This window comes from Hirundo rustica, chromosome 12 (assembly GCF_015227805.2).
Source record: "Hirundo rustica isolate bHirRus1 chromosome 12, bHirRus1.pri.v3, whole genome shotgun sequence".
Lineage (NCBI taxonomy): Eukaryota > Metazoa > Chordata > Aves > Passeriformes > Hirundinidae > Hirundo > Hirundo rustica.
This window is the reverse complement of record NC_053461.1, coordinates 15,458,957-15,470,979: the sequence shown is the minus strand read 5'-3', so window position 1 is coordinate 15,470,979 and position 12,023 is coordinate 15,458,957. Positions and strand designations below refer to the sequence as shown.

At 41.4% G+C, this 12,023-nt stretch overlaps 1 protein-coding gene across 1 annotated transcript in view; it reads left to right on the top strand.

Annotated features, from left to right (window-relative positions):
• SUCLG2 (succinate-CoA ligase GDP-forming subunit beta) overlaps positions 1-12,023 on the top strand; it is a 115,103-nt gene that overhangs the window by 97,426 nt on the left and 5,654 nt on the right. The window contains exon 10 of the mRNA XM_040076414.1: positions 7,919-8,039. Coding sequence (XP_039932348.1) covers positions 7,919-8,039 — 121 coding nt within the window. The remainder of the gene's footprint in view (positions 1-7,918; positions 8,040-12,023) is intronic.

Below are 12,023 nucleotides of genomic sequence, written 5' to 3'. Positions count from 1 at the left end.
GATCTCAGTGGGGCTTTGGTTTTTGGTGGTTTGCTTTTGGTTTTCTCCTTGCCTGAATTATGAAGTAACTCTCTGTTTGGAGCAAGGCACATCATAGCAGGGCTTAGGAGAAATTCAAACCAGAAGGAGAAGTCAAACCTTGAGATGTCTCCAAACTGATAATACATACATTTTTATCTGGCTGTTGAATAAAACAGGAAGTCTTGCACAGAAAGCCATCAAATCAGCAGTTCTGTTTCATCAAGCCTTGTTGTGGGTATTCGATTGTGCCATTTCACAGCACTGGCTTTGCAATTTGCCAGGTGCCTGCCACAACACAGCACCCAGTGTAAGTTACTCTTTGAACAACTCCCTGGCAGCAGCCCACGCCGTGGATTGTGTCCTCTCCTGTCCAGTTCATCACATATCCACGCTCTCCAGGAGCTCCCTCTTTTGAGGAATGTCACATGCTTTAGTTCAAATTATTTAAACTCATCTGACCTTTTTGCCTTTTAACACACCATAAAGGATGATGAAACTGTGCTCAGAGGCACCCCAGGGCTGAACATGTTGTTGAAGGAACAGGTACACGTTGCTACCCCCCGTGTCACGTGTTTCAATAATGATGACACTGCTGCATTATTTTTTCATAAAGCTGATTATTGCTTAGCAAAAATCTAATTGAAACTTCAGGCAGTAAAAACATTAGAGAAAAAGTGTATGATGTGCCTCTGAGAAATTAATCTGAAGTGCAGAGGCAAAATTCAGCAAATATTGGATCAATTTTTATAGACTTTGCTGTTGTGGAAGAGCTACTTGCAAGGCATGCTGCTGTATAAACTGTCGTGGATGAGTGGGTTTGGAGGGTGTTTATAACTTACCATGCTAATATGGAGCAGTCAATAGGAGTTCCCTGAGTATTTTATGACCAATGTGCACTAAAGAGGGGTGGTGTGGGTGCATCTTGGTTTTGCTGGATTAATCCCCCCAAATCAGACCCAGACATGCACCTGCCCTTAGTTCTGGGTGCACAAAGAGGGTTTTAAGGCAATCTGAAATACTGTGCTCTTGTCTGACACACGGGAACTGATGATGTGTGGCTTTTTTCAGTCTTGCAATATGTGGTTGTTTAAGTAGTTGTCTTCCCTAGGTTGTTCTGAAGTCTGCTCTGCTCATCCAGGGCTTCATCACATTGAAGCTCAGAAATGCAAATGAGAGTCAGAACAGATTTATTCCAAATACCCATGATCTGGTAGAAAAATTATCCTGCCATATTTGCAGCAAAAATACAATTTTTCTATCATCTACCTGCTGCATTATGTCCCCAAAGCAGTACTAAAGGCTATTGTCCTTATTCTCAAGTATACTTTAGAATGGTACTTTGTGGTCTCAACATTTTATTTTCCCTCTCTTCATTCTTTTCCCTTATTATCATAAACAAGGATTATGCTGGGAGCTGGTTGTGCTTCCTACCCGTGAAAGAACGTCTGCATGGTTGCAGGCACTCACCTGCTCTGCCTGGATGAAGTGGGATTAATTAACTCTGCTCTCATTAACGTGGGGGGGATGTGGCTTCTGTTCAGGACCTGACTGAGGCTTGGCCAGGTGGGAGCACAGGCACAGGAAGCAGGGGATGGTTTGCAGCTTCCTAAAACCATCCCAAGCTGATCCCAGGGCAAGGGATGCCCGGGAATGATGGATTTTTGTGATGGATGTGTTTGTGCCAGGGCTCAGGGTGGGCAGAGTGTTTGTCCTGCACATGAGGAAAAGTTCTCAAGACAGGCTTGGCGTGAGACTTCCCACTGAAATTCACTGAAATGGAGGTTCCTAAGATCACATTGCTGCCTGCCATGATATATTTTGGAATTTGAAGGAGGCTGTGTGTATGGAATTGGAATATTTCTGTTCCCAAAACGTGCATTACTTGGAGCTAGGCAAAGGACTGAAGGAATGTCTCTGAGGACTGTTTCCACTGTGGTACTCTGATGTGTAATTTGCCAGTCGTCATTTCATCTCATTCCATTAATGAGCTCTGATCCCTTAAGTTTTATTTTTGTGTCAGTGCTACAGAGGATTAAGACAAAATCCCACAGCAGGGATGTTCCTGGTGGTCCAATCTTTGGTATTGGAGAGTACCAGAGCTCTCCCTGCTCCAAACCCCTCCTGGCCTGCTGCTTTTCATACCCCAAGGAAGGGTCACAACCTGGATGTGGCAGAGCCAGGTATTTGCTCTCAGTGAGATTTGCATTGCTACCACTTGAATACAGACCAAAAATTAATTTTGGACAAAATCCTTAATCTGCTTTTCCTGCCTAGCACTTTGGGGTGCTCCAGACAGAAAAATCTGAATTTGGAGGTTCATAAAAGTTCCTTTCCTGCCAGGGCCACAGGGTACATCACCAGTGAAATTTAAACCTTGACCTGTTTTAGAATAGTGCAAGACGCTCAAAATTGCATCAGTATTTATTAACCTGACTGCAGACTTTCCTACTTTGCTGTTTGCTGATTCAACCTCTTTAAACTTACCACTTTCAGACTTTCAAAGTTCCATCCCAAAGAGACAGAATGATATTTTGCATGATTTTTATAAAGTTAAATCATAGCATTTGGCTTTAAGTAGAAAAAATAACCCTGCTCTCCTCTCCAAAGATATTTTTATGTCCCTTTTCCACATTGAATTGCACTGGCCTCTAGTGGGTGTTTTAAGCAAATGTTTTTGTGTTTGTGAATCTTTCATACTGCTCAGATACAGAAAGCTTAATCTTTATTTTCAAATGAACCATAAAAGTTCTCTGATATAAAAAGATAGAAGATTAGAGTAATATTTCAAAACTGAATAAGAAAAAGTTACATTTGACCTGTGGTCCAAGCTGTAATAATACAGAGATATATAAAAAGTGTTTGCATCTGACTTATCTGTTGGAGCAGAAGGATAAAGAGTGAAGACACAAGTGTGGGCAAAATGTATTTTATTACATTTTTTTTTTTTACTTTGTATTGAGAATTGGATGTAATCTACTTCTTTTACATTGAAACACGTGGTAAACTATGAATGAATGAGTATTAAACACCAGTGGACTAGTAGAAAGGATTAAATGCAGAACATTAGAATCAAAGTGAAGAACTGTGTATCCCATTTTATCCAGTGCTTTGTTGTTGTTTTTTTCTTAATACTGCTATCTACTTCTTAAAAGGCAATGTCTTTCTTTTAACTGGGATTCTCTGGGATTTGAGATGTAAAACATCTCTGAAAATCAGAATGGGAATACAAAAGTTTTACATGTCAGTGATTGTCAGGCTTCTGGATGTTGGCAGTTCTGGAAGTCTGGATGCAGCTGCAGGTGACAGCGCCTTTATTTTCCCTCCGTGGGTTGGGAATACATCTGGATCTTCACTGCTTGTGTCCCAGCATCCAGCAGTGTGAGCATCCTCCAGTCTGTGACTTGAGTGATCTGAGATGTCATCCTTCCACTGGGGTTTATTCTCTTGAAGGGAGAGGGGGGAAGAAACAAATTGCCTGGCGGTGAGCTGCCAACTTGCTTTTCTTGCTTATTTCCTGGCAATTTAACAACTTCGTTTGGTAAAAGGATGTGCTTTTGTAGACACAAAGTATGACTCTGCTGACCAGAAAGACTGGGAGACCCAATGCATGTTTTAACCTCAAAAAATGCTAGGAGCCTGCAGGCAGGAGCGTGTTTGCCAGCTGTGCCATGCAAACCCACTGTCTTCCACAGAGATGTGCCCTGTGCCATCCTGGAGAAGGAAACTTGACTAATTTAATCTGCTTCATATTGTCTGGGTGCACTTCCAGCTGAAGAAAGAGTTAGGAGGGGTCAATAAATTAATTCAGTTTGCTTGAAATAAAAGGTGGGGGGTTTTTTTCAGACTTCAATCAGACAAACCACGAGCACATTCTTTGCTGGCGCAGCTTTTAATGTGCCGCAGATGTAGTTTTACTGACAGTTGCTGAATAGCTTGTTTTCATCTAAAATACATGGATTGAACTTCAAAGTCACAATTTCCCGCAAGGTCAGAGATTATACTGGTGATTTTATGATATTTATAGTTCACTCTGAGAATGTTCATGCATCTGTGTGAAAAGATGTGCACAAAGTCTCAAGGCGTGCATGGTACACTGTGAATAATGGGAAACTGTTGCAAGTCTTTGATGTCAGATGAGATAATGTGGGGAGAGTTGTGAAAAAGGTTCTCCAAAATACATGAGCAGAAATTAGGCATGGGTAAGGGTTGTTTATGGGCTGGGGAGGGAGAGGGAAAACAGGAACTTCTTTATGGGGCTGCCCGTGCTTGGGCCACCTCCCAATGTTGGTGAAACCTCATCTAAGTTCAATGCATCCTCATCTGGATGTCTGCTTTATGTGAAATTCAGAGTTTGCCTTGTGGGAAGGACCTGTTAGTGCTGCAGCACGTTGCAAACCTACACCTGTTGCAGCTGTTCTGTGGTGACAGCAAAAGTGGGAAATCAAAGAGGAACAGCAACTTGGCAGCGTCAAGCTTTTGTCCTCTCTCTTTTTGCGTGCAGGGCTGGTGTGGGTGGTCAGGCTGGGAAGGTCAGCAGGGTGAGAAGCAGAGGAGAAGCCAGCCAGACATCCCCAGTGTGGGTTTATAGGCTGTGGAAAGGTGGAATGCTTCGTGGTGCTGCCCCTATTCATGCTGGAGCCTGTGATGGTCACATCTCAGCGTGCGTTTTGTTAAGGCTGGGAACATTTTTAGAGGAAATAATAATGAGAAGAGAATACAGTAGATGCACACACACTCCATCTGATTTTAGAAAGCAGCCAGCTATGCTAAAGCTGCTTCTGCTCGACCTAAAATGCTCTTGGTTTTGTGGAACCTGGCAGCCTTGTGGATCATGTTGGTGATCCAGTGCTAGCAGGAATCTCCCAACACCATTACTTTGGTTAGGACACAATTACATTTATTTGTAGTGTGGGGCTTCTTTTGGTGCCAAACATTCAGAGCAGAATTGCAGGCATAGATTTTACATAGATATAGCAACCCATAAATACATCTACTTTCATATATACAGAAAAAACTCTCTGTGTCTGCCCAGCTCTTCATACAGCACTCAGGAGCTGTAGGACTAATGGCTATTCCAGTATTTGCAAAGATTTAACAGCACTCAGTTCCTATTCTTTTGGCTTCCCAACATTGGTGCTGAGGCCTGGGAGACTGTGGGGTTTTACCAACACTGGTGGTGATGTTTCCATGCCTTTGTGGGTTCCCTTATTTCTCCAGAGGAATCCATAACCAGTTGCAAGTACATTTTGTGGGGATTTCACATCTGTCAGCTGTTTTGCTGCATTAATAAAGCTTGACCCACGAATATGCTTCTACCTACCTTTTGTTTCCTTAGGAACGTTGCTGAAATACAAAAAGCATTTATAAGGCATTCTGGTAGGTTAAAATGGTTATTGGAATAATGATGCTATTTCGTAACCTGTCTTGTATGCAGGCGGTTTGCCCTCTCCTTGATATGTCTAATAGTCCACAGGCATTAGATGCTGAGTGTGTGGATATGTAATGGTTCTGATATGCTACAGGAGGTTGATTTTTCTCACAGACTTAAGCACTACAGAGATAGTGTGTTCACTGTGCACATGAAACACTGAAAACCTCTTCATCCATCCACTGTGTCTGAATGCTAAAGTTCTTTCAGCTGGAAATGCAGGGTCTAGTCAGGCTACAGAAGCATATATAAACAATGTTCACAGATTTCAGCAGAGTTAAAGTGAATCTCAGCATCATTTGAACTGATCTTCTGGCTTATTGGGAAGATTACCATAAAACCCAAGACCGAATTCCCTACCTGATTCAGTTTCTTATTGATTGAATCCTTTTAGACTCCTCTCTAATTTAACCGTGTATTTTTATTAAAGCCAAGCACACAAACATCAATTATCCAAGCTGCATCTAATTTCCTTCTTTTTTTTTTTTTTTTCCTTTTGCTGCCAATGGATTAGAAGACATGATTAGAATTCAGCTTGAAAGCTGAAAAGCAGATCCCTAAATGAAAAAGTCTGCGCTAGGAATTAAAATATCTGTAGTGGGCATAAAACCCTCCTCCTTATCTCTAATAATGTAAACACACTCGGTTAAGTTGATCTGTCACATGTCTGGTGCAATGTCCCTGAATTAGGAGGATGTATTAGAGAGGGTGGAGTGCTGTCTGTGGCGTGTCCTGGTGTTAGAATCCATCACCAGGATGTTTTAACACCAAATAGAGGCATCTCTGCCATAAGGGTTAATAAGGGATAAGAGTTGGCAGGGCTCTGTTTTTCCTCTTAGTTTTTACTCCTTAACCCCAGGAATGTTTGTGTGTGCACAAGCAATGGGAGCAAGGCAGAGAAGGGGCCTTCTACGGTTTTACTCTTGGTAGTTTCTGCAGAGTTAAGGGGTTTGTAACACAAAGGTGGAATAAATAATTGCAATGGCATCACCAGCTGAAAATCCAGAAAACCCTTAACTGGTAAATGCATGCATTTAACGTGACTATAAGGAAGAGTTACAAACAATTACATTGCATGTTCTTGTTTGACTGGGGCATAAATTTCCTTCTGGTGCCTGTGCTGTGCCTGGGATGAGGAATCCATACCATGAGCCATACCCAGGCTCCATGAGCTCAAAATGCACTGCATCATCTTCTGAGCAACCTGGTCTAGTGGAAGGTGGCCCTGTCTTACAGGAAGTAAAGCAAAGTATAGAATTTGATGTTTTGTTTTCCTTTTGTACTGTGGATGGCAGTATTCCTACCGGTGCTGAGCGTGTGAGTGCACATCACTGGAGTTAATCGTCACGTTTTGTCTGTGGAGAGATACAAAACCTGATTGTGCAGAGCTATAAACGTGTGTGGCCACAGGGGATTTTCCAGGTGCTGGTATGAGCCTGGCTACCTGGAGCTGGGCAAAATCCCTTCCTCTGGTGCAGTGAGTTAAACATAATCGCAGCTGACATCGTGCACCAGTGCAGTGATATTTCATTCCTTCACACCCTTCCTAATCCCTTCTTTATCCTGGCGGGTTTGGAGTCAACACAATTCTGGCAGAGCTGGTTTGTGACACCCGGTGCTTGTAAGAGCACCCCCAATGCTGTGGGTCAGCCCCAGTGTGGAATGAGGAGCAGCAGGGCTGCGTCCCTGTGGTGCTCTCCTCAACGTGAAAAGGGAGCCTGGGATAAGGGCTTGGGTTAATATTATGTTACCTTACCAAGTGGAAAGAAATCCTATTAATATCTCTTATCTATTAATGCCTTGTATGTTGTGAAGGGCAATTTAATTGTGAATTGGGTGGAGAAATTGCGGTTTCCAGAAACTGATGGAGAGCGGTTTTTTGAGGTTATCAGTTAACCTGTTGTAATGAATGCTCTTCATTACATGCCTCTCCTTGTTAATTAGAAGGGATTTTTACTCCTCTTTATCAAGTCAGGGCAAGTTTATTACCTTTTCCTCTGTCGTGCTTGTGATAAAGTGAAGATCCAGATTGTTTTGTGAAGTGCCCACATGAATATTTCATTGCATGTGCATCACACGTTCATACCCTGCATTTACTAAGCTCCAGCCTCTGATGATTATTCAATACATTTTAAAAATAATCAAACTATAGATTGTTTAAGGTATTTATGTTTATATTTCTATGTAGAAATTGCCTTTTTTTTTTTGTAAATACTTTAATTATGACATTAATTGCCATGCCAGTTTAGACCAAGACAATTAATCACTGCCTTACCCTGGAGCAACAATAGACTCAGGCTCAAGTTCTCTGGGTGCAGAGGTGAAGCTTGTACCTTCCATAAATGAGAATGTGCCTGACAGAGGGGAATTGGTGGCCTGGTCTGGATCTTTTACCTGCGTTTATTTAAAAAACAAAGTCAGAACATAAACACACGCCCACTCAATCCCTGCTTGGTTTCTTCCCTACAGGTTGAAGCAATCCTTGTCAACATTTTTGGTGGGATTGTGAACTGTGCCATCATAGCCAATGGTATCACCAAAGCCTGCCAAGAGCTGGAGCTGAAAGTGCCGCTGGTGGTCAGACTGGAAGGTGAGTGCTGCTGGATTCACTCCAAAATCACCCCTCGGGTTCTCAGTAACTCATTGGAATTTCTTCTTCTCCTGACCAGATTGGTCCCACACGATAAGAATATGTCCAATTCTTCAGCCATAGCACAACCTGAAGTCAATAAACTCATATTTCTGCATTTATGGTCCCTGATGATACTGGAAGCAATGAAATTTTGCAATGGAAGCATTATGAGTCTGCCTGTAAGATTTGCAATGCAAATAGGAATTGTGTGGATGCAGGTTTATGTTTACCGGAAGGTATTTCTTTTTCAATTTTTTTTTTTTTTTTTTTTTTTTTTTTTTTTTTTTTTTTTTTACTGAATGCAATTCCATTATTGCTAAACCTGCAGCAAAATACAGTTTTCTTAAATTTACGTCAGTGCCATAATTAAAAGAAAGATGGTGGAAACAGTATTTTGGAGAAAGAAATGACTGTAACGTGTTCCTCTGCCCAAATTCCCCCACTCCAGCTAACATCCAATAAAAACCAGAAGATTTGGTGGTGGTAAGGAATATTTTTTCTTGAGTGCATCCAGCATTGTTTCACAAGAAACAAAAAAAGCCGTTGAGAGGGGAGGACAAGCGCTCTTTGGGAGTTACAGATTTAATGGCAGTGGCTGTGGAGTTCTGCCTCTCATTTCTGAGAAGTGCCCTGAAGGAGGGAGAGTCTCCTGCCACTGAGTGAAAAGTGCCTTGATTGCAATCAGCACACAACCCTGGCAAGCCGAAAATATTTCTTTTTGGCCAAGTAGGTTTGGAAAACAGAGGGATTTCTGGGTGGGTGTTCAGGCCTCTTACTCAAAGCCATCCATATTCATGTTTGTGTGTGTGTAAAGAGCATAAAACATCCTGTCACTCTGCACTGGTGATGGAGGGAGGAAATGCACCCCTTTATGGACCTGAGATGCAACACTGAGCTGGTTTTTCACACCGTGATAGAAGGGGGAGGAAAATGCGTTCTGAACACAACATCAGGCTTTTTACTTTTTAAAAATTACCCTCACCAGGATTCCTGAGGGTGCAGACTGCCCACGGAGGCCTTTGGTCAGGGGGATGCTCCTTTTGTGTTTCAGGAGAAAGCAGAGCTGTCCCCTCCCTCATTCTCATGCTGGCATGAGTCCTCTGGTGAGTGAAGGGAAGTTTAAACACCCTAAAACAGATTTTAGAAATAAATTGTGAAAATTTTCTTTGGATGGTGCAGCACCAGTCAACACCTTAAGAGACTGAGTAAAAAGTTTAATATGGATGAAGGAGAGACTGCTGGATGTTAGAAGCAGAAAAGTCTCATTATACAAAATCTCATTGTTTATCAGCTCTAGGCAATGTTGTTTCACTTTTTGTCATAGCAAAAGAAACTTTTCCTGTCTTTCACAGCTGGGAGAAAGTTTATCTGTCAGATCTGTGAGACTTCTCAACTGTTGTAGCTGCTGCTTTTTAAGAGAAGATTTTGAAAAAGCCATTAGTTTTTCCTGTGAGCAAGATGTTTCTGTTGTGATATTTGAAACTGTTATAAAAGAAACAAGAAGAGCAACTTGGTCATTTTAAACTGCTGGGCCCGTCACCGCGTTTGCTTGGCCTTTCTCCTGTAATTTTGGTAATTCCATGATTGTACAGAAATAAGAGCGAAAGCCCTGCAGAGGTGCCTGTTCCTCTTGTGCCTGCAGCCTTTGAGCCATTTGCTGCTCCATCCACAGAGATCGAAGCTGAATCTTTGGAGTGTCAGATGCAGATTTGAAAGCAAACATCTCTGGGTTGCCATCTTCCCAGGAGTGCTCACTCTTCACGAGAGCTGGAGTAATGTTGCTCCTAGACTGGTTGCTGACTCTGGAAATGGCAGTACCGCTTTTTCTTTAGGAAGCTCTCTCCCAGAATAATACAGATGTCACCCTGGTTTTTCTGAGTTTTTTAAAGCCTTTTGATTGTTCATAAGATGGAGCCAGTCTTTTTAGTTTCTGTACAATATTAGTAGCAGTTTTTGCCTTTTCTCACACGTGTAACATAAACAAATCCTTTGTTTTTCATTCCCTGTCCTTTGTTTGCATATTTCTAACCTGAAAACAATTGTAACTAAAGGCTGATCTGGCCATTCGGCTGGGAGGTGAAAACTCCAGAAGCCAATCCACAGCCAGACCCACAAATGTGTAAAAAGTAAGAAATAAACAGGCAGAGGAGCTCTCGGCTTTGGCTCAGCCTTGGGCTCTCTCGGAGGAACATCTCTGCCCTGCAAATCTCTTGTCTCCATGTGGTTGCTTTGCGTGTCGCGATCACATGCAGCAAACTCCCACTTTTGCATAATCTTTATCTCAAAAGTTTTTTTTAATTCCTCCTCTTATTCCTCATGTTCATCCTAAACAAAGAGCTGTGATGTTTACAGCCTTCAGATGTTGTACTTTGGATCTGTTAGCAAGTCAGTGCTGTTTTCTCTGCCTCCTTAATCACCTAACCAAGCAATACATGTATGTTTGGTCCCTTTAATCTTTCCTCAGAAATCAATCCCTCTGGATCCTTAATCGTCTTCATTGTTCTTTGAACTCACACCAAGTTATTTAAACTTACAGGGATTTTGAATCAAAAATGAGCACTGTGGAAGTAATAAGACCACCCAAGACTTTTTAAAACATCACTGATAACATTTTACAGTTCAAAAGGAGAAAAAGGAACAAGCACTCTTTTGGGTTTCCATTTGGAACATTTTCCCAGCAGAAGGTTTGTGATTATTCCCATAAATCTATCAGATTTGTGACCTGCACTTTAAAGACTCTTTGCCCACATGCGCTGTACTACAAGTGTCTTGATGACTAGAGTTTTAATCAGTCAAATCTGTCTTGATTTAGTAGGATTCTGTGGACAAATCTTTGTTCTCAGTTGTGTAATAATTACAAGCCGTTTTACCAGTGGATAAAGAAAGGATTACTCTCCTCTTTGAAAATGGTAACTTTATAATTACATATGTTTGCTTGCCTTATCAGTAAAGAACTCACCAGCTGAGACACAGGATTATTATTTAAAAAGCTCATGGACAAATGCAGAAACCACATATTCCAGATTTCATCTCCTACAGATAGAAAAGTAACTGCTGCTGGGTTTATGCAGGATTTTTTTTTTCCCCTTTAAAATGTAATACACTTCAGTTAAGTTTTGTGAAAACTGTCTAGGAGTGCTGAAGGGAAGCCAAACCTTGCTTCTCATTTATGTAGCTCAGAGTTAGATGGAAAGAGGGAAGAATAAAAAAGAATTGTGAATTAGATATCTACGGGAATCAGCTGGAAATTTTACATCCTCTCTCTTTCAAATTCCTCTCAATTCCTTTGAATCCTCTCATTCTCTGTCATAGGGCAAAAAGGACTGGGAGAAATCATAACTACTTAATACGTTGACATTCAGATAGAAATGTCTAATGCAATTTTTTTAATATATATTTTTCATTCGTGTGATTAGTGACCTTGTGTGTTCTTCAGAATCTAAAATACTCTAGTATCTTCAGAAATCTTTTACACACAAGTGAAATTTTGCTCCAGCTTGTGTATCTTGGCTGCAGGTTTAGTTTAGTATGTGACTTTTTTTGATTTTTACTATCCCAAATTGCCTGTCAAGAGAGAAGAATGGGATCCCACTTACAGCTTCATTCAGATCAGCCTATTCAGACATCTTGGGTTTAAACATTCAGCATAAATTTAAATGTGCCCTTCCCCATTAGGATGTAAACATGAGGCAGAGGGAGAGATTAAAATATTCTTTGGGGAAAGTTTAAGGTAGGAAAGGGCAAATGGAGTGGACAGAATAAAGCTGAGTTGTCTCTTACAGGTAGGCAGTGGAAGTTGGTTCAGTCTTGATTGCAGAGCCAACAGGTGTGAGATGTGTAAGCCACCAAAACTTTGTATGTTCCCTACCTAAAGCTCACTAATTAAAGCTTGGCACCAGCCAAACCTCAAATCAAATGTTGTTGGAGAAGGTGAACCAGTGG